This window comes from Biomphalaria glabrata, chromosome 13, assembly GCF_947242115.1.
Source record: "Biomphalaria glabrata chromosome 13, xgBioGlab47.1, whole genome shotgun sequence".
NCBI classification, from domain to species: domain Eukaryota; kingdom Metazoa; phylum Mollusca; class Gastropoda; family Planorbidae; genus Biomphalaria; species Biomphalaria glabrata.
This window is the reverse complement of record NC_074723.1, coordinates 18,659,118-18,682,378: the sequence shown is the minus strand read 5'-3', so window position 1 is coordinate 18,682,378 and position 23,261 is coordinate 18,659,118. Positions and strand designations below refer to the sequence as shown.

The 23,261-nt window shown below is 31.9% G+C and overlaps 1 protein-coding gene across 6 annotated transcripts in view; it reads left to right on the top strand.

Annotated features, from left to right (window-relative positions):
* Positions 1–1,056, top strand: part of LOC106060038 (carboxypeptidase D-like) — a 21,069-nt gene extending 20,013 nt beyond the window's left edge. For all 6 annotated transcript variants that reach the window (XM_056008146.1, XM_056008147.1, XM_056008145.1 and 3 more), the window contains exon 8: positions 929–1,056. In XM_056008146.1, coding sequence (XP_055864121.1) covers positions 929–1,034 — 106 coding nt within the window. In that variant the 3' untranslated portion in view covers positions 1,035–1,056. The remainder of the gene's footprint in view (positions 1–928) is intronic.
* The last annotated feature ends 22,205 nt before the right edge of the window (positions 1,057–23,261 follow it).

The window sequence follows — 23,261 nt, the reverse complement described above, 5'->3', positions numbered from 1 at the left end:
TCTCTCTCTCTCTCTCTCTCTATATATATATATATATATATATATATATATATATATATATAAAATGAGCTTCTTTCTTACTTTCTCTCTCTCTCTCTCTCTCTATCTATATATATATGTATATATATATATAATGAGCTTCTTTCTTACTTTCTGTTTTCTTACTTTCTGTCTCTCTCTCTCTCTCTCTCTCTCTCTCTCTCTCTCTATATATATATATATATATAAAATGAGCTTCTCTCTTACTTTCTCTCTCTCTCTCTCTCTCTCTCTATCTATATATATATGTATATATATATATAATGAGCTTCTCTCTTACTTTCTCTCTCTCTCTCTCTCTATATATATATATATCTATATCTATATATAATGAGCTTATCTCTTACTTTCTCTCTCTCTCTCTCTCTCTCTCTCTATATATATATATATATATATATATATATATATATATATAATTAAAATGAGCTTCTCTCTTACTTTCTCTCTCTCTCTCTATATATATATATATAAAATGAGCTTCTCTCTTACTTTCTCTCTCTCTCTTTCTATCTATATATATATATATATATAAAATGAGCTTCTCTCTTACTTTCTCTCTCTCTCTCTCTCTCTCTCTCTATCTATATATATATGTATATATATATATAATGAGCTTCTCTCTTACTTTCTCTCTCTCTCTCTCTATCTCTATATATATATAAAATGAGCTTCTCTCTTACTTTCTCTCCTAATATTAGCCTCTCCGTCTCTTTAGATTCTTACGCTCTTCTTCTCTCATTCTCTCTTGTAAACGCTATCCTTCTCGGGTTCTCACCTAGTTTTTCTCCCTAGTTTCTCTTTGTTGTTCTGCTCTTTGTCTCTCATTGTCTCCCTGTTTTGTTTGTTTTAAATAAGATGATGAAACACGTGTTAATCATTTAATCTCCAGATACGTCCCAGTTGTCAAAGACGTCGTAGTTTCCAAAGGGCCTGCCCAAGTCTTGAATGTAACGCTCGGCTCAAATGTAAATAAAGGAATAATGACTATGAAATAAAGAGACTATCCTAAACAAAAAATTTTGCATTGTGGTGTTGTTGTTTTTGTTGTGGGTTTTTTTTTATATAGTATCCGCCCATGGACAAGGAATATTCAAACCATGGAATTGTTTTGATTGTCTTAAGAAATAATCAGAATCATTTGACGTTGTTGTTTCAATTGAAAAAAACTGGACACACTGGCGGATCCAGGGGGGGGGCGGTAGGGGCGATCGCCCCCCCACTCGGCCGACCCCCCCCCCCGCAGGGGGGGCGGACGAATTTTAGTATAGAATTCACACAATTTGTATACGAATTTATTACTAATGTTATTAATATATACTAATTATTTATATTTCAACCTATTTTTAGATTATTTCGCCCCCCCCCTTCTAGTATTTTGGCCGATTTGGTAGGGTCGGGAGGGGGCGATGGCATCATTCCGCCCCCCCCCACCATAAACTTTCGAGTGGGGGGGGCGGTCCTATTTATTTGTAGAAATCACAGCTTACTAACAGAATCAATTAAATATGTATATGATTAAAACTTGTTATTGGTATTTTAACCGGTCTTTATATTATGTCGGGGAGGAGCGAATACCTCTACTGCCCTTCCCATCTAAACCCTTTGTGTGTGTGGGGGGGGGGCGGTGCTACTTTTATGGAGAAATCATAGTATGTGAACAAAATTAGTCGAATATCTATATAATATAAACAGGTGGAAGTGCGATACATGCAATCACCTTCCCCGCATCTGACAAACCAATACTTTTTCTTTTTGTATTATAGTAAGAAATTACAAAATTTAAAAAATCTGTCACTAATATAATTTATATATGCTATAAAGTAAATTATTATATTGAGTCGCAAAATGCAATCATTAGCAAAAATTATAAAAAGGAGCGAGGATTAATCGTTTTTATTTTACCGACCTTCTCCTTTCCAGACAGAGTTTGTGTAATTTCACATGAATTTATCATAACTATTTTAAGAAAGACTTTGCTTTGGAAAAGTTATAATTCAAACGAAATTTTTCAATATAACAGTCACGGTTGAGATGAGTTCAAAAGCCAGATAATCTTTTCCTAATCGACTTTTTCCAACCTTTAATTTACTCTATCTCATATTTTTCTAGTTAAAATAAATTTAGGACTATAACTCACAATTTATGCTTGAATTTTATTGAATATTATTAATGGAATTTTTTTTTTCGGCTGCGATCCTCAAAGCCTTAATCTAAATATGTGGGGTATCCTATGTTTTCAAAGAACAAATCGGTTGTATTTGCAATGTATTAAGGGACTATAAATTCATATTAGAATATTTTCCCACATTATTCAAAAGGTCCTTTATAATAGAATGTAGGTCAGGAGAATGCGTTACTGCAGTGAAGAATGCCAGAAAACGCTTTTAGCGTCGACGCTTCGCCCCGAACCTCACTAATGAATAATAAGCTGTAGATGTCAGGAGAATGCGTTTCTGCAGTGAAAAATGCAAGAAAACGCTTTTTGGCGTCGGGGCTTTGCCCCGAACCCTACTGATAAATAATGAGCTGTACATGTCAGGAGAATGCGTTTCAGCCGTGAAAAGTGCAAGAAAACGCTTTTAGCGTCGGGGCTTCGCCCCGAACCCTACTGATAAATAATGAGCTGTACATGTCAGGAGAATGCGTTTCTGCAGTGAAAAATGCAAGAAAACGCTTTTTGGCGTCGGGGCTTTGCCCCGAACCCCACTTATAAGTAATGAGATGTAGATGTCAGGAGAATGCGTTTCAGCCGTGAAAAGTGCAAGAAAACGCTTTTAGCGTCGGGGCTTCGCCCCGAACCCTACTGATAAATAATGAGCTTTACATGTCAAGAGAATGCGTTTCTGCAGTGAAAAATGCAAGAAAACGCTTTTTGGTGTCGGGGCTACGCCCCGAACCCCACTGAAAAAGCTTGCAGCGCTCTCCCAGACCCCCAAGCTTGCAAGAGAAAGGCCTAAACATGACTGTTTTTTTTTTCTGTTTTTTTTTCGCCGAAGATTGAGAAACAGTCTTATTTTATTCTCATATATAGAATATATATATATATAGGCTGTACGCACGTTTATGCATAGGGTAGGGTTTACTGGGCGTTAGGGTTAGGGTTTGGAAAAAAATCGCCCCCCCCCACTCCAAAGTTCTGGATCCGCCAGTGACTGGACATCGTATCAGAAGATCATTTTCAAAGCATTATTTTATGTTATTTTTTATTTAAATTGAACTGATAAACGTATCACTATGAGATTTTTTACTTATATTTAATTTTTTTGTTTACCCAAAAGGGAAAATTATTTTTTCAAACAGATTTTCTAGTTTTTTGATCAAAATTTTACAGACCGACAGACAACAAAACAGCAACAAAAAAACTATTAGCAACTTTTCATCTTACGGTGTTGCTAAAAAAAAAATGCATATTTAAAAAAAAAAACTTTTTAGGGACTAACCTAGCCCACCGTGTACATGGAAGGCACGCCACTGCAAGAGCCAATGTGTAAATAATTTTCGACCTCAAGAAATGAATATCTCAGCAAGGTTGTGAGCTCTATGTATCAGTTAGTAGTACTGTATGATATATAGTGTAACTTGTAATCTTTCCCCAGGATTGACTCCAGAAGTGTATTTCATGTTTGAGTATAGCTTATAGGTTTCAAACACAACGGTCATATTACAAACTAGAAAATTTGAAACAGGATCGCATTGGCGATTGGGCTCCATTGATGACCTTCTTCCTAGTGTTAAAAACTAAAGTTTAGACTGTACGGCCATAGTACGAGATCCTTAGGGCTTGCAAGGACTGATGTGCAGGGAAACAGTACTAGGGAAAAAGAAAAAGGGAAGTGATTGGAGGACACGAATGTTGAATGGTGGGACATTGGTGGGACATTCCTATGTAAAGCAGAGCCTCTTGTAAAATGCCTAATATGGGTCTGTAGAGTTTGTGCTAATCAATAGATTGATTGCATGTTTCTTTACGCATACTATTGCTCTTGAGTTTGTAGTAACAGACGTACAGATCAAGACACTTACAACAAAGTAAATCAACAGGTGAATGTGAACGTCTAGAAGGGGAACAATCTAGTCTCAGTCACTGTAACAAAAATGTTGCTCCTAAGAAATCCTAACCTCAACATTAAAGCATTAATGCTTTATACACAGATTTATTTTTAACAAAATATTATATTCCATTCGAGGGGAAAACACGGAAAAAAATACTAAAATTTAATACAAAGATTAAAATCGTGTGTGTGTGTGTGTGTTCTGTGGGGATCTCGCGCTCACATCGCTAATTAACAATATCTTTTCTTAGCGAGGCTGTAAAGGGTAAAAGATTCCTGTGTGCTTCTGTATAAGACTTCATGCTAATTTGTTAGGCAGTTGCAGAGATTGTTTGATAGATAAGTGAGTGGTATTTTGCATTTTTTTGAGACGAAAAAAAATCAATGCCGAGGGAAGACGTAGACGATGAAACTAAAATCTAAATCGACCACCTGCTGACCACGGCTATGTCTGCATCGGTTATGACAAAATATGTAGGTCGCAGATAGAACGCTAGAACTGCGTGGAATACTGCCTCATAAAATACTTCCTTCCTCATTTATCGTCGGACTTGAAGTCAAGAATTATTATTTTGAGTATATCCATATTATAAAGAATCTCTCTATATATAATTCTCATCATGGCTCAAGAGTTTGGACGAGAAGAAGTAAATGAAAGATCACTCTTTTATTTCTGCGGATAGAGTTACCCCAAGAAAAAACAAGTGGGGGGTAGAACAAGTAGTATTCACCCGTCACTACGGATGGCTGCCAGGTCGTGCGTTTGAATTTATCAATAGTCCCGGGTTCAAACCCTGCCCGCTCCCATCCCCTTTCGTCCTGCGGGAGGTTTGGACTAGGAAGTAAACTATCTTCAACTCTGAAGGAACATCCGAAACATGTAAAACATGTTACAAACAAACATTTTACAAACACTAAATAGCAGCGCCGGACTTAACCATTGTGACCAAGAAGTCATGGAAAGAGAACAAGTAAGCTAATATGTATATTCACCCGTCACTGAATAGCAGGGCCGGACTTAACCATTATGGGGCCCTATACGAAACGAATTTCGCGGGGCCAAGTTTGGATAGGGAAGCGGATAACAAGTGAAATTTAAGAGTTTGTATTAGAAAATAAATTCGTCTATGCATTTTATTCATTCTTTACTACGTACAGAATTACTTTACGAGCCTTGCCTGTAGCAAAGTCATACAGTATATCATGATAATTCTGTTTCGTACACAGATCACGCTCAATAACAAGAATTACCAAATATTTTATTCTATCTTTGAGAATTGTTGACCTCAAGTAATTCTTCATTAGTTTGAGGCGCGAAAAGCTCCCTTCACCAAATTACACAATTACGCTGATGCATAATGCCGTATTTAATTATCGCGCGTAGGATTGGTATTTTCCATATTGAATGACACCCCAAAATGACAATTTTTGTATACATATTTCCGTATATTTGAAGGACTTTTTCGTATATTTTCGGGAAATTTCCAGGAGTTCCTGGTAAACCGACAGGAGGGCGCAGGAAATCTGTTTTAAGTTATAAAATGGTTTAATTTAATCATTTATACGCCTTGAATTACCTCGGGTCCTATGAAAGTGTGGGGCCCACTTCGGTCGCATAGGTTGCAGTGGCCTAAGGCCGGTCCTGCAAAATAGCGGCGTATGATACGCCGCCGGTCGACTAGTACATTTTTAATTTAGGCCCTAGTTTTATTTCGATAATTGTGTTCATTTTTACCGGAAGTGGAAATTTGTAGAATAAATTAAAAGCTGAAGCATAAGAAAGTCAAACTAAAAAAAAATTAATGAGTGCTTAAATAATAAATCTAACATTTACATTTTTTAACATGTGTATTGTAGTAAATCTAAGGCAGGCTACTCTACGAAGTTCTACAGTAAAAAAAAATTAAGTGTGTTTATTGATAGTCCCGGGTTCAAACCCTGCCCGCTCCCACCCCCATTCGTCCTGCCGTATGGGAGACGAACGTATGCCAAAGGCAGTCCTTTTTGGTGAGCTAAAAGGTTGTCGACGTAACAGAGGCGCCCCACAGAAACGGATACACATTTGAGACCAAAAGAAAATCCGCTGCCCAGGACAAACGCAGACGGCGAAAGAAAAATCTAAATCGACCACCTTCGGACAATGGTTATGCTTGCCCTGGATGTGGCAAAATATGTAGGTCACATATGGGGCTGCGCAGCCACAGGAAATACTGCATTCCTCAATAATCTTTGGACTCGAAGACAAGCCTTATTAGCCTATGTCGGCTTATTGAGAAAGTATTGGGACAATACTGCGGAAAAAATATTGCATGGGAAAATTAAAGCACTGCCATTTCGTTCATCAAAATGGCTTAGATTTTTTAGGTACACGGTTTATCTATAATTTTTTTTTAAAAGGAAACCTCAGAATTTGCGCTATTTAATTTTAGCTTTGTCATCATAGAAATCCTTGGGCCTCTTTTTTGGGCCTTCCAGCCTCTTTTGTGATTTTTTTTTATTTGTCAGTTCTCACATTTCACAAATATTAATTCATAAACAATTAAAGAGAAATTTTGAAAAATGATTAACCTATATTTAATTACTTTACAAAAATATAATAATAGTAAGGGAGGAAACTCAAGAAGGCAGAGATGTTTATTCACAGGACATCACAAATACATAATAACAACATCTTTCTTTAGCATAGTCTCTTCACTTCGGCTGTAGACTTGGGCGGAAATCGTTCTTCTTGTAATGTAAACATCCTTCAAGTCTGGTTTCTAGAAGTGCGCACCTTCTGCACTGGCCTGGATGGCGGTGCGCATGGCAGAGTTATAACAATAGTAATGAATGTTATTTAATAGCAAAAAATACTACATAACTATTGAAATCATCAGAGACAGAAAAATGATACAAGGATTAGCATATCAAAAAAGAATAACCAACCAAATTTAAAAGCAAATACACACCATCAATTTCTCGACTGGCGAAAATTAGCCTACTAATGAGTCAGACTTTTATTTTAAAATTTTGCGTATTTATATATAGATACACATAATTTACGTCTTGTTTTGTTATTTTTAGAACTGTTGGTTTAATCTCTACGCAAAACAAATCGCTTCCAAAACGAGCACTTCTACGTTCGAGCATATGTCTCTTAAAGGTTTATAAAAACATGTTTTATTGGGGGGTTGGCAAAAAAAGCGATGAAGACAATATTCAAGAATGAACTGAAAAGTCATTGAATAGGATTCCATTCAGTCAAATGATGCAGAGCAATTGAGAAAGACGAACAACAGATCATGTGTGGTGCCCCTACGTCTCAACAGACTAACAGAAATGTAAATCTGGAGATAGTAGCTAAAACTAATAAAGGTAAGTACAGATTACATTAACTACAACATTGGTATATCTTAGCTACAAAAGAAAATATACTAGGCACAACATAAGTAGATCTTAATTGAACTTTTAAAAATTTAGAATTCAAAGAACTTTTTTGTAATTGTTTAAAAATAATATGTCCACAGGGCTCTTAAAGATGTTATTCCAGGAAACAGATCATGTGTGGCACCCCAACATCTCAAATATCTGGCAATTATGACTAAAACTGAAAAAGATAAGTACAAATTTTTATATTAACTAGAACATTAGTATATCTAGCTAGAAAAAAAAATTAAGTTAAGTAGATCTTAATTAAACTTTTAAAAAGTTAGAAATCAAAGAACTTTTGTATTTATTTAACATCAATATGTCCACAGGGCTCTCATAGACTTAACACCAGGAAACGGATCATGTGTGGTGCCCCAACATTTCAACAGACTATTAAAATTAAAATCTCGAGATTGTGGCTAAAACTGAAAAAGGTAAGTACAGATTATATTAACTACAACATAGGTATACTTTAGCTAGTTGTGAAAATATACTAAGTAAATTTAAGTAGAAAATAACTAAAAGTATTAAAAAGTCAGGGATCTTAAAGACTTTACTCTAGGAAACAGATCACATGTGGTGCCCCAACTTTTTAAAAGACTAACAGAAATAAAATTCTGGAGATTCTGGCTGAAACTGAAAAAGATAAGTACAAATTTTTATATTAACTAGACTAACTAGAGAAAGTATTGTTGTACTAGTGTACTACTAGACTAACTAGAATTAAGTATAACAAAACTTAAATTTGTCCACAGGGTTCGCAAAGACGACTTTACTTTTAGAAACTACAAGGAAAATAAAGAATAAGCTATTGACAAAAAAAGCGATGAAGACAATATTCAAGAATGAACTGAAAAGTCGTTGAATAGGATTCCATTCAGTCAAATGATGCAGAGCAATTGAGAAAGACGAACAACAGATCATGTGTGGTGCCCCTACGTCTCAACAGACTAACAGAAATGTAAATCTGGAGATAGTGGCTAAAACTAATAAAGGTAGGTACAGATTACATTAACTACAACATTGGTATATCTTAGCTACAAAAGAAAATATACTAGGCACAACATAAGTAGATCTTAATTGAACTTTTAAAAATTTAGAATTCAAAGAACTTTTTTGTAATTGTTTAAAAATAATATGTCCACAGGGCTCTTAAAGATGTTATTCCAGGAAACAGATCATGTGTGGCACCCCAACATCTCAAATATCTGGAGATTATGACTAAAACTGAAAAAGATAAGTACAAATTTTTATATTAACTAGAACATTAGTATATCTAGCTAGAAAAAAAAATTAAGTTAAGTAGATCTTAATTAAACTTTTAAAAAGTTAGAAATCAAAGAACTTTTGTATTTATTTAACATCAATATGTCCACAGGGCTCTCATAAATTAACACCAGGAAACGGATCATGTGTGGTGCCCCAACATTTCAACAGACTATTAAAATTAAAATCTCGAGATTGTGGCTAAAACTGAAAAAGGTATGTACAGATTATATTAACTACAACATAGATATACTTTAGCTAGTTGTGAAAATATACTAAGTAAATTTAAGTAGAAAATAACTAAAAGTATTAAAAAGTCAGGGATCTTAAAGACTTTACTCTAGGAAACAGATCACATGTGGTGCCCCAACTTTTTAAAAGACTAACAGAAATAAAATTCTGGAGATTCTGGCTGAAACTGAAAAAGATAAGTACAAATTTTTATATTAACTAGACTAACTAGAGAAAGTATTGTTGTACTAGTGTACTACTAGACTAACTAGAATTAAGTATAACAAAACTTAAATTTGTCCACAGGGTTCGCAAAGACGACTTTACTTTTAGAAACTACAAGGAAAATAAAGAATAAGCTATTGACAAAAAAAGCGATGAAGACAATATTCAAGAATGAACTGAAAAGTCGTTGAATAGGATTCCATTCAGTCAAATGATGCAGAGCAATTGAGAAAGACGAACAACAGATCATGTGTGGTGCCCCTACGTCTCAACAGACTAACAGAAATGTAAATCTGGAGATAGTAGCTAAAACTAATAAAGGTAAGTACAGATTACATTAACTACAACATTGGTATATCTTAGCTACAAAAGAAAATATACTAGGCACAACATAAGTAGATCTTAATTGAACTTTTAAAAATTTAGAATTCAAAGAACTTTTTTGTAATTGTTTAAAAATAATATGTCCACAGGGCTCTTAAAGATGTTATTCCAGGAAACAGATCATGTGTGGCACCCCAACATCTCAAATATCTGGAGATTATGACTAAAACTGAAAAAGATAAGTACAAATTTTTATATTAACTAGAACATTAGTATATCTAGCTAGAAAAAAAAAATAAGTTAAGTTGATCTTAATTAAACTTTTAAAAAGTTAGAAATCAAAGAACTTTTGTATTTATTTAACATCAATATGTCCACAGGGCTCTCATAGACTTAACACCAGGAAACGGATCATGTGTGGTGCCCCAACATTTCAACAGACTATTAAAATTAAAATCTCGAGATTGTGGCTAAAACTGAAAAAGGTAAGTACAGATTATATTAACTACAACATAGGTATACTTTAGCTAGTTGTGAAAATATACTAAGTAAATTTAAGTAGAAAATAACTAAAAGTATTAAAAAGTCAGGGATCTTAAAGACTTTACTCTAGGAAACAGATCACATGTGGTGCCCCAACTTTTTAAAAGACTAACAGAAATAAAATTCTGGAGATTCTGGCTGAAACTGAAAAAGATAAGTACAAATTTTTATATTAACTAGACTAACTAGAGAAAGTATTGTTGTACTAGTGTACTACTAGACTAACTAGAATTAAGTATAACAAAACTTAAATTTGTCCACAGGGTTCGCAAAGACGACTTTACTTTTAGAAACTACAAGGAAAATAAAGAATAAGCTATTGACAAAAAAAGCGATGAAGACAATATTCAAGAATGAACTGAAAAGTCGTTGAATAGGAATCCATTCAGTCAAATGATGCAGAGCAATTGAGAAAGACGAACAACAGATCATGTGTGGTGCCCCTACGTCTCAACAGACTAACAGAAATGTAAATCTGGAGATAGTGGCTAAAACTAATAAAGGTAGGTACAGATTACATTAACTACAACATTGGTATATCTTAGCTACAAAAGAAAATATACTAGGCACAACATAAGTAGATCTTAATTGAACTTTTAAAAATTTAGAATTCAAAGAACTTTTTTGTAATTGTTTAAAAATAATATGTCCACAGGGCTCTTAAAGATGTTATTCCAGGAAACAGATCATGTGTGGCACCCCAACATCTCAAATATCTGGAGATTATGACTAAAACTGAAAAAGATAAGTACAAATTTTTATATTAACTAGAACATTAGTATATCTAGCTAGAAAAAAAATTAAGTTAAGTAGATCTTAATTAAACTTTTAAAAAGTTAGAAATCAAAGAACTTTTGTATTTATTTAACATCAATATGTCCACAGGGCTCTCATAAATTAACACCAGGAAACGGATCATGTGTGGTGCCCCAACATTTCAACAGACTATTAAAATTAAAATCTCGAGATTGTGGCTAAAACTGAAAAAGGTATGTACAGATTATATTAACTACAACATAGATATACTTTAGCTAGTTGTGAAAATATACTAAGTAAATTTAAGTAGAAAATAACTAAAAGTATTAAAAAGTCAGGGATCTTAAAGACTTTACTCTAGGAAACAGATCACATGTGGTGCCCCAACTTTTTAAAAGACTAACAGAAATAAAATTCTGGAGATTCTGGCTGAAACTGAAAAAGATAAGTACAAATTTTTATATTAACTAGACTAACTAGAGAAAGTATTGTTGTACTAGTGTACTACTAGACTAACTAGAATTAAGTATAACAAAACTTAAATTTGTCCACAGGGTTCGCAAAGACGACTTTACTTTTAGAAACTACAAGGAAAATAAAGAATAAGCTATTGACAAAAAAAGCGATGAAGACAATATTCAAGAATGAACTGAAAAGTCGTTGAATAGGATTCCATTCAGTCAAATGATGCAGAGCAATTGAGAAAGACGAACAACAGATCATGTGTGGTGCCCCTACGTCTCAACAGACTAACAGAAATGTAAATCTGGAGATAGTAGCTAAAACTAATAAAGGTAAGTACAGATTACATTAACTACAACATTGGTATATCTTAGCTACAAAAGAAAATATACTAGGCACAACATAAGTAGATCTTAATTGAACTTTTAAAAATTTAGAATTCAAAGAACTTTTTTGTAATTGTTTAAAAATAATATGTCCACAGGGCTCTTAAAGATGTTATTCCAGGAAACAGATCATGTGTGGCACCCCAACATCTCAAATATCTGGAGATTATGACTAAAACTGAAAAAGATAAGTACAAATTTTTATATTAACTAGAACATTAGTATATATAGCTAGAAAAAAAAATTAAGTTAAGTAGATCTTAATTAAACTTTTAAAAAGTTAGAAATCAAAGAACTTTTGTATTTATTTAACATCAATATGTCCACAGGGCTCTCATAAATTAACACCAGGAAACGGATCATGTGTGGTGCCCCAACATTTCAACAGACTATTAAAATTAAAATCTCGAGATTGTGGCTAAAACTGAAAAAGGTATGTACAGATTATATTAACTACAACATAGATATACTTTAGCTAGTTGTGAAAATATACTAAGTAAATTTAAGTAGAAAATAACTAAAAGTATTAAAAAGTCAGGGATCTTAAAGACTTTACTCTAGGAAACAGATCACATGTGGTGCCCCAACTTTTTAAAAGACTAACAGAAATAAAATTCTGGAGATTCTGGCTGAAACTGAAAAAGATAAGTACAAATTTTTATATTAACTAGACTAACTAGAGAAAGTATTGTTGTACTAGTGTACTACTAGAGTAAAACAAAACTTAAATTTGTCCACAGGGTTCGCAAAGACGACTTTACTTTTAGAAACTACAAGGAAAATAAAGAATAAGCTATTGACAAAAAAAGCGATGAAGACAATATTCAAGAATGAACTGAAAAGTCGTTGAATAGGATTCCATTCAGTCAAATGATGCAGAGCAATTGAGAAAGACGAACAACAGATCATGTGTGGTGCCCCTACGTTTCAACATACTAACATAAAAGTAAATCTGGAGATAGTGGCTAAAACTAATAAAGGTAGGTACAGATTACATTAACTACAACATTGGTATATCTTAGCTACAAAAGAAAATATACTAGGCACAACATAAGTAGATCTTAATTGAACTTTTAAAAATTTAGAATTCAAAGAACTTTTTTTGTAATTGTTTAAAAATAATATGTCCACAGGGCTCTTAAAGATGTTATTCCAGGAAACAGATCATGTGTGGCACCCCAACATCTCAAATATCTGGAGATTATGACTAAAACTGAAAAAGATAAGTACAAATTTTTATATTAACTAGAACATTAGTATATCTAGCTAGAAAAAAAAATTAAGTTAAGTAGATCTTAATTAAACTTTTAAAAAGTTAGAAATCAAAGAACTTTTGTATTTATTTAACATCAATATGTCCACAGGGCTCTCATAAATTAACACCAGGAAACGGATCATGTGTGGTGCCCCAACATTTCAACAGACTATTAAAATTAAAATCTCGAGATTGTGGCTAAAACTGAAAAAGGTATGTACAGATTATATTAACTACAACATAGATATACTTTAGCTAGTTGTGAAAATATACTAAGTAAATTTAAGTAGAAAATAACTAAAAGTATTAAAAAGTCAGGGATCTTAAAGACTTTACTCTAGGAAACAGATCACATGTGGTGCCCCAACTTTTTAAAAGACTAACAGAAATAAAATTCTGGAGATTCTGGCTGAAACTGAAAAAGATAAGTACAAATTTTTATATTAACTAGACTAACTAGAGAAAGTATTGTTGTACTAGTGTACTACTAGACTAACTAGAATTAAGTATAACAAAACTTAAATTTGTCCACAGGGTTCGCAAAGACGACTTTACTTTTAGAAACTACAAGGAAAATAAAGAATAAGCTATTGACAAAAAAAGCGATGAAGACAATATTCAAGAATGAACTGAAAAGTCGTTGAATAGGATTCCATTCAGTCAAATGATGCAGAGCAATTGAGAAAGACGAACAACAGATCATGTGTGGTGCCCCTACGTTTCAACATACTAACATAAAAGTAAATCTGGAGATAGTGGCTAAAACTAATAAAGGTAGGTACAGATTACATTAACTACAACATTGGTATATCTTAGCTACAAAAGAAAATATACTAGGCACAACATAAGTAGATCTTAATTGAACTTTTAAAAATTTAGAATTCAAAGAACTTTTTTTGTAATTGTTTAAAAATAATATGTCCACAGGGCTCTTAAAGATGTTATTCCAGGAAACAGATCATGTGTGGCACCCCAACATCTCAAATATCTGGAGATTATGACTAAAACTGAAAAAGATAAGTACAAATTTTTATATTAACTAGAACATTAGTATATCTAGCTAGAAAAAAAAATTAAGTTAAGTAGATCTTAATTAAACTTTTAAAAAGTTAGAAATCAAAGAACTTTTGTATTTATTTAACATCAATATGTCCACAGGGCTCTCATAAATTAACACCAGGAAACGGATCATGTGTGGTGCCCCAACATTTCAACAGACTATTAAAATTAAAATCTCGAGATTGTGGCTAAAACTGAAAAAGGTATGTACAGATTATATTAACTACAACATAGATATACTTTAGCTAGTTGTGAAAATATACTAAGTATATTTAAGTAGAAAAAAACTAAAAGTATTAAAAAGTCAGGGATCTTAAAGACTTTACTCTAGGAAACAGATCACATGTGGTGCCCCAACTTTTTAAAAGACTAACAGAAATAAAATTCTGGAGATTCTGGCTGAAACTGAAAAAGATAAGTACAAATTTTTATATTAACTAGACTAACTAGAGAAAGTATTGTTGTACTAGTGTACTACTAGACTAACTAGAATTAAGTATAACAAAACTTAAATTTGTCCACAGGGTTCGCAAAGACGACTTTACTTTTAGAAACTACAAGGAAAATAAAGAATAAGCTATTGACAAAAAAAGCGATGAAGACAATATTCAAGAATGAACTGAAAAGTTGTTGAATAGGATTCCATTCAGTCAAATGATGCAGAGCAATTGAGAAAGACGAACAACAGATCATGTGTGGTGCCCCTACGTTTCAACATACTAACATAAAAGTAAATCTGGAGATAGTGGCTAAAACTAATAAAGGTAGGTACAGATTACATTAACTACAACATTGGTATATCTTAGCTACAAAAGAAAATATACTAGGCACAACATAAGTAGATCTTAATTGAACTTTTAAAAATTTAGAATTCAAAGAACTTTTTTTGTAATTGTTTAAAAATAATATGTCCACAGGGCTCTTAAAGATGTTATTCCAGGAAACAGATCATGTGTGGCACCCCAACATCTCAAATATCTGGAGATTATGACTAAAACTGTAAAAGATAAGTACAAATTTTTATATTAACTAGAACATTAGTATATCTAGCTAGAAAAAAAAATTAAGTTAAGTAGATCTTAATTAAACTTTTAAAAAGTTAGAAATAAAAGAACTTTTGTATTTATTTAACATCAATATGTCCACAGGGCTCTCATAGACTTAAAACCAGGAAACGGATCATGTGTGGTGCCCCAACATTTCAACAGACTATTAAAATTAAAATCTCGAGATTGTGGCTAAAACTGAAAAAGGTAAGTACAGATTATATTAACTACAACATAGGTATACTTTAGCTAGTTGTGAAAATATACTAAGTAAATTTAAGTAGAAAATAACTAAAAGTATTAAAAAGTCAGGGATCTTAAAGACTTTACTTTAGGAAACAGATCACATGTGGTGCCCCAACTTTTTAAAAGACTAACAGAAATAAAATTCTGGAGATTCTGGCTGAAACTGAAAAAGATAAGTACAAATTTTTATATTAACTAGACTAACTAGAGAAAGTATTGTTGTACTAGTGTACTACTAGACTAACTAGAATTAAGTATAACAAAACTTAAATTTGTCCACAGGGTTCGCAAAGACGACTTTACTTTTAGAAACTACAAGGAAAATAAAGAATAAGCTATTGACAAAAAAAGCGATGAAGACAATATTCAAGAATGAACTGAAAAGTCGTTGAATAGGATTCCATTCAGTCAAATGATGCAGAGCAATTGAGAAAGACGAACAACAGATCATGTGTGGTGCCCCTACGTTTCAACATACTAACATAAAAGTAAATCTGGAGATAGTGGCTAAAACTAATAAAGTTAGGTACAGATTACATTAACTACAACATTGGTATATCTTAGCTACAAAAGAAAATATACTAGGCACAACATAAGTAGATCTTAATTGAACTTTTAAAAATTTAGAATTCAAAGAACTTTTTTTGTAATTGTTTAAAAATAATATGTCCACAGGGCTCTTAAAGATGTTATTCCAGGAAACAGATCATGTGTGGCACCCCAACATCTCAAATATCTGGAGATTATGACTAAAACTGAAAAAGATAAGTAAAAATTTTTATATTAACTAGAACATTAGTATATCTAGCTAGAAAAAAAAATTAAGTTAAGTAGATCTTAATTAAACTTTTAAAAAGTTAGAAATCAAAGAACTTTTGTATTTATTTAACATCAATATGTCCACAGGGCTCTCATAAATTAACACCAGGAAACGGATCATGTGTGGTGCCCCAACATTTCAACAGACTATTAAAATTAAAATCTCGAGATTGTGGCTAAAACTGAAAAAGGTATGTACAGATTATATTAACTACAACATAGATATACTTTAGCTAGTTGTGAAAATATACTAAGTAAATTTAAGTAGAAAATAACTAAAAGTATTAAAAAGTCAGGGATCTTAAAGATTTTACTCTAGGAAATAGATCACATGTGGTGCCCCAACTTTTTAAAAGACTAACAGAAATAAAATTCTGGAGATTCTGGCTGAAACTGAAAAAGATAAGTACAAATTTTTATATTAACTAGACTAACTAGAGAAAGTATTGTTGTACTAGTGTACTACTAGACTAACTAGAATTAAGTATAACAAAACTTAAATTTGTCCACAGGGTTCGCAAAGACGACTTTACTTTTAGAAACTACAAGGAAAATAAAGAATAAGCTATTGACAAAAAAGCGATGAAGACAATATTCAAGAATGAACTGAAAAGTCGTTGAATAGGATTCCATTCAGTCAAATGATGCAGAGCAATTGAGAAAGACGAACAACAGATCATGTGTGGTGCCCCTACGTCTCAACAGACTAACAGAAATGTAAATCTGGAGATAGTGGCTAAAACTAATAAAGGTAAGTACAGATTACATTAACTACAACATTGGTATATCTTAGCTACAAAAGAAAATATACTAGGCACAACATAAGTAGATCTTAATTGAACTTTTAAAAATTTAGAATTCAAAGAACCTTTTTGTAATTGTTTAAAAATAATATGTCCACAGGGCTTGTAAAGATGTTATTCCAGGAAACAGATCATGTGTGGCACCCCTACATCTCAAATAACTGGAAATTATGACTAAAACTGAAAAAGATAAGTACAAATATTTATATTAACTAGAACATTAGTATATCTAGCTAGAAAAAAAAATTAAGTTAAGTAGATCTTAATTAAACTTTTAAAAAGTTAGAAATCAAAGAACTTTTGTATTTATTTAACATCAATATGTCCACAGGGCTCTTATAGACTTAACACCAGGAAACGGATCATGTGTGGTGCCCCAACATTTCAACAGACTATTAAAATTAAAATCTCGAGATTGTGGCTAAAACTGAAAAAGGTAAGTACAGATTATATTAACTACAACATAGATATACTTTAGCTAGTTGTGAAAATATACTAAGTAAATTTAAGTAGAAAATAACTAAAAGTATTAAAAAGTCAGGGATCTTAAAGACTTTACTCTAGGAAACAGATCACATGTGGTGCCCCAACTTTTTAAAAGACTAACAGAAATAAAATTCTGGAGATTCTGGCTGAAACTGAAAAAGATAAGTACAAATTTTTATATTAACTAGACTAACTAGAGAAAGTATTGTTGTACTAGTGTACTACTAGACTAACTAGAATTAAGTATAACAAAACTTAAATTTGTCCACAGGGTTCGCAAAGACGACTTTACTTTTAGAAACTACAAGGAAAATAAAGAATAAGCTATTGACAAAAAAAGCGATGAAGACAATATTCAAGAATGAACTGAAAAGTCGTTGAATAGGATTCCATTCAGTCAAATGATGCAGAGCAATTGAGAAAGACGAACAACAGATCATGTGTGGTGCCCCTACGTTTCAACATACTAACATAAAAGTAAATCTGGAGATAGTGGCTAAAACTAATAAAGGTAGGTACAGATTACATTAACTACAACATTGGTATATCTTAGCTACAAAAGAAAATATACTAGGCACAACATAAGTAGATCTTAATTGAACTTTTAAAAATTTAGAATTCAAAGAACTTTTTTTGTAATTGTTTAAAAATAATATGTCCACAGGGCTCTTAAAGATGTTATTCCAGGAAACAGATCATGTGTGGCACCCCAACATCTCAAATATCTGGAGATTATGACTAAAACTGAAAAAGATAAGTACATATTTTTATATTAACTAGAACATTAGTATATCTAGCTAGAAAAAAAAATTAAGTTAAGTAGATCTTAATTAAACTTTGAAAAATTAAAAATCAAAGAACTTTTGTATTTATTTAACATCAATATGTCCACAGGGCTCTCATAGACTTAACACCAGGAAATGGATCATGTGTGGTGCCCCAACATTTCAACAGACTATTAAAATTAAAATCTCGATATTGTGGCTAAAACTGAAAAAGGTAAGTACAGATTATATTAACTACAACATAGGTATACTTTAGCTAGTTGTGAAAATATACTAAGTAAATTTAAGTAGAAAATAACTAAAAGTATTAAAAAGTCAGGGATCTTAAAGACTTTACTCTAGGAAACAGATCACATGTGGTGCCCAAACTTTTTAAAAGACTAACAGAAATAAAATTCTAGAGATTCTGGCTGAAACTGAAAAAGATAAGTACAAATTTTTATATTAACTAGACTAACTAGAGAAAGTATTGTTGTACTAGTGTACTACTAGACTAACTAGAATTAAGTATAACAAAACTTAAATTTGTCCACAGGGTTCGCAAAGACGACTTTACTTTCGGAAACTACAAAGAATAAGCTATTGACAAAAAAAGCGATAAAGATAATATTCAATAATGAACTGAAAAGTCGTTGAATAGGATTCCATTCAGTCAAATGATGCAGAGCAATTGAGAAAGACGAACAACAGATCATGTGTGGTGCCCCTACGTCTCAACAGACTAACAGAAATGTAAATCTGGAGATAGTGGCTAAAACTAATAAAGGTAGGTACAGATTACATTAACTACAACATTGGTATATCTTAGCTACAAAAGAAAATATACTAGGCACAACATAAGTAGATCTTAATTAAACTTTTAAAAATTTAGAATTCAAAGAACTTTTTTGTAATTGTTTAAAAATAATATGTCCACAGGGCTCTTAAAGATGTTATTCCAGGAAACAGATCATGTGTGGCACACCAACATCTCAAATATCTGGCAATTATGACTAAAACTGAAAAAGATAAGTACAAATTTTTATATTAACTAGAACATTAGTATATCTAGCTAGAAAAAAAAATTAAGTTAAGTAGATCTTAATTAAACTTTTAAAAAGTTAGAAATCAAAGAACTTTTGTATTTATTTAACATCAATATGTCCACAGGGCTCTTATAGACTTAACACCAGGAAACGGATCATGTGTGGTGCCCCAACATTTCAACAGACTATTAAAATTAAAATCTCGAGATTGTGGCTAAAACTGAAAAAGGTAAGTACAGATTATATTAACTACAACATAGATATACTTTAGCTAGTTGTGAAAATATACTAAGTAAATTTAAGTAGAAAATAACTAAAAGTATTAAAAAGTCAGGGATCTTAAAGACTTTACTCTAGGAAACAGATCACATGTGGTGCCCCAACTTTTTAAAAGACTAACAGAAATAAAATTCTGGAGATTCTGGCTGAAACTGAAAAAGATAAGTACAAATTTTTATATTAACTAGACTAACTAGAGAAAGTATTGTTGTACTAGTGTACTACTAGAGTATAACAAAACTTAAATTTGTCCACAGGGTTCGCAAAGACGACTTTACTTTTAGAAACTACAAGGAAAATAAAGAATAAGCTATTGACAAAAAAAGCGATGAAGACAATATTCAAGAATGAACTGAAAAGTCGTTGAATAGGATTCCATTCAGTCAAATGATGCAGAGCAATTGAGAAAAACGAACAACAGTTCATGTGTGGTGCCCCTATGTCTCAACAGACTAACAGAAATGTAAATCTGGAGATAGTGGCTAAAACTAATAAAGGTAGGTACAGATTACATTAACTACAACATTGGTATATCTTAGCTACAAAAGAAAATATACTAGGCACAACATAAGTAGATCTTAATTGAACTTTTAAAAATTTAGAATTCAAAGAACTTTTTTTGTAATTGTTTAAAAATAATATGTCCACAGGGCTCTTAAAGATGTTATTCCAGGAAACAGATCATGTGTGGCACCCCAACATCTCAAATATCTGGAGATTATGACTAAAACTGAAAAAGATAAGTACAAATTTTTATATTAACTAGAACATTAGTATATCTAGCTAGAAAAAAAAATTAAGTTAAGTAGATCTTAATTAAACTTTTAAAAAGTTAGAAATCAAAGAACTTTTGTATTTATTTAACATCAATATGTCCACAGGGCTCTCATAAATTAACACCAGGAAACGGATCATGTGTGGTGCCCCAACATTTCAACAGACTATTAAAATTAAAATCTCGAGATTGTGGCTAAAACTAAAAAAGGTATGTACAGATTATATTAACTACAACATAGATATACTTTAGCTAGTTGTGAAAATATACTAAGTAAATTTAAGTAGAAAATAACTAAAAGTATTAAAAAGTCAGGGATCTTAAAGATTTTACTCTAGGAAACAGATCACATGTGGTGCCCCAACTTTTTAAAAGACTAACAGAAATAAAATTCTGGAGATTCTGGCTGAAACTGAAAAAGATAAGTACAAATTTTTATATTAACTAGACTAACTAGAGAAAGTATTGTTGTACTAGTGTACTACTAGACTAACTAGAATTAAGTATAACAAAACTTAAATTTGTCCACAGGGTTCGCAAAGACGACTTTACTTTTAGAAACTACAAGGAAAATAAAGAATAAGCTATTGACAAAAAAGCGATGAAGACAATATTCAAGAATGATCTGAAAAGTCGTTGAATAGGATTCCATTCAGTCAAATGATGCAGAGCAATTGAGAAAGACGAACAACAGATGATGTGTGGTGCCCCTACGTCTCAACAGACTAACAGAAATGTAAATCTGGAGATAGTGGCTAAAACTAATAAAGGTAGTTACAGATTACATTAACTACAACATTGGTATATCTTAGCTACAAAAGAAAATATACTAGGCACAACATAAGTAGATCTTAATTGAACTTTTAAAAATTTAGAATTCAAAGAACCTTTTTGTAATTGTTTAAAAATAATATGTCCACAGGGCACATAAAGATGTTATTCCAGGAAACAGATCATGTGTGGCACCCCAACATCTCAAATATCTGGAAATTATGACTAAAACTGAAAAAGATAAGTACAAATATTTATATTAACTAGAACATTAGTATATCTAGCTAGAAAAAAAAATTAAGTTAAGTAGATCTTAATTAAACTTTTAAAAAGTTAGAAATCAAAGAACTTTTGTATTTATTTAACATCAATATGTCCACAGGGCTCTCATAAATTAACACCAGGAAACGGATCATGTGTGGTGCCCCAACATTTCAACAGACTATTAAAATTAAAATCTCGAGATTGTGGCTAAAACTGAAAAAGGTAAGTACAGATTATATTAACTACAACATAGATATACTTTAGCTAGTTGTGAAAATATACTAAGTAAATTTAAGTAGAAAATAACTAAAAGTATTAAAAAGTCAAGGATCTTAAAGACTTTACTCTAGGAAATAGATCACATGTGGTGCCCCAACTTTTTAAAAGACTAACAGAAATAAAATTCTGGAGATTCTGGCTGAAACTGAAAAAGATAAGTACAAATTTTTATATTAACTAGACTAACTAGAGAAAGTATTGTTGTACTAGTGTACTACTAGACTAACTAGAATTAAGTATAACAAAACTTAAATTTGTCCACAGGGTTCGCAAAGACGACTTTACTTTTGGAAACTACAAGGAAAACAAAGAATAAGCTATTGACAAAAAAAGCGATGAAGACAATATTCAAGAATGAACTGAAAAGTCGTTGAATAGGATTCCATTCAGTCAAATGATGCAGAGCAATTGAGAAAGATGAACAACAGATCATGTGTGGTGCCCCTACGTCTCAACAGACTAACAGAAATGTAAATCTGGAGATAGTAGCTAAAACTAATAAAGGTAAGTACAGATTACATTAACTACAACATTGGTATATCTTAGCTACAAAAGAAAATATACTAGGCACAACATAAGTAGATCTTAATTGAACATTTAAAAATTTAGAATTCAAAGAACTTTTTTGTAATTGTTTAAAAATAATATGTCCACAGGGCTCTTAAAGATGTTATTCCAAAAAACAGATCATGTGTGGCACCCCAACATCTCAAATATCTGGAGATTATGACTAAAACTGAAAAAGATAAGTGCAAATTTTTATATTAACTAGAACATTAGTATATCTAGCTAGAAAAAAAAATTAAGTTAAGTAGATCTTAATTAAACTTTTAAAAAGTTAGAAATCAAAGAACTTTTGTATTTATTTAACATCAATATGTCCACAGGGCTCTCATAAATTAACACCAGGAAACGGATCATGTGTGGTGCCCCAACATTTCAACAGACTATTAAAATTAAAATCTCGAGATTGTGGCTAAAACTGAAAAAGGTATGTACAGATTATATTAACTACAACATAGATATACTTTAGCTAGTTGTGAAAATATACTAAGTAAATTTAAGTAGAAAATAACTAAAAGTATTAAAAAGTCAGGGATCTTAAAGATTTTACTCTAGGAAACAGATCACATGTGGTGCCCCAACTTTTTAAAAGACTAACAGAAATAAAATTCTGGAGATTCTGGCTGAAACTGAAAAAGATAAGTACAAATTTTTATATTAACTAGACTAACTAGAGAAAGTATTGTTGTACTAGTGTACTACTAGACTAACTAGAATTAAGTATAACAAAACTTAAATTTGTCCACAGGGTTCGCAAAGACGACTTTACTTTCGGAAACTACAAAGAATAAGCTATTGACAAAAAAAGCGATAAAGATAATATTCAATAATGAACTGAAAAGTCGTTGAATAGGATTCCATTCAGTCAAATGATGCAGAGCAATTGAGAAAGACGAACAACAGATCATGTGTGGTGCCCCTACGTCTCAACAGACTAACAGAAATGTAAATCTGGAGATAGTGGCTAAAACTAATAAAGGTAGGTACAGATTACATTAACTACAACATTGGTATATCTTAGCTACAAAAGAAAATATACTAGGCACAACATAAGTAGATCTTAATTAAACTTTTAAAAATTTAGAATTCAAAGAACTTTTTTGTAATTGTTTA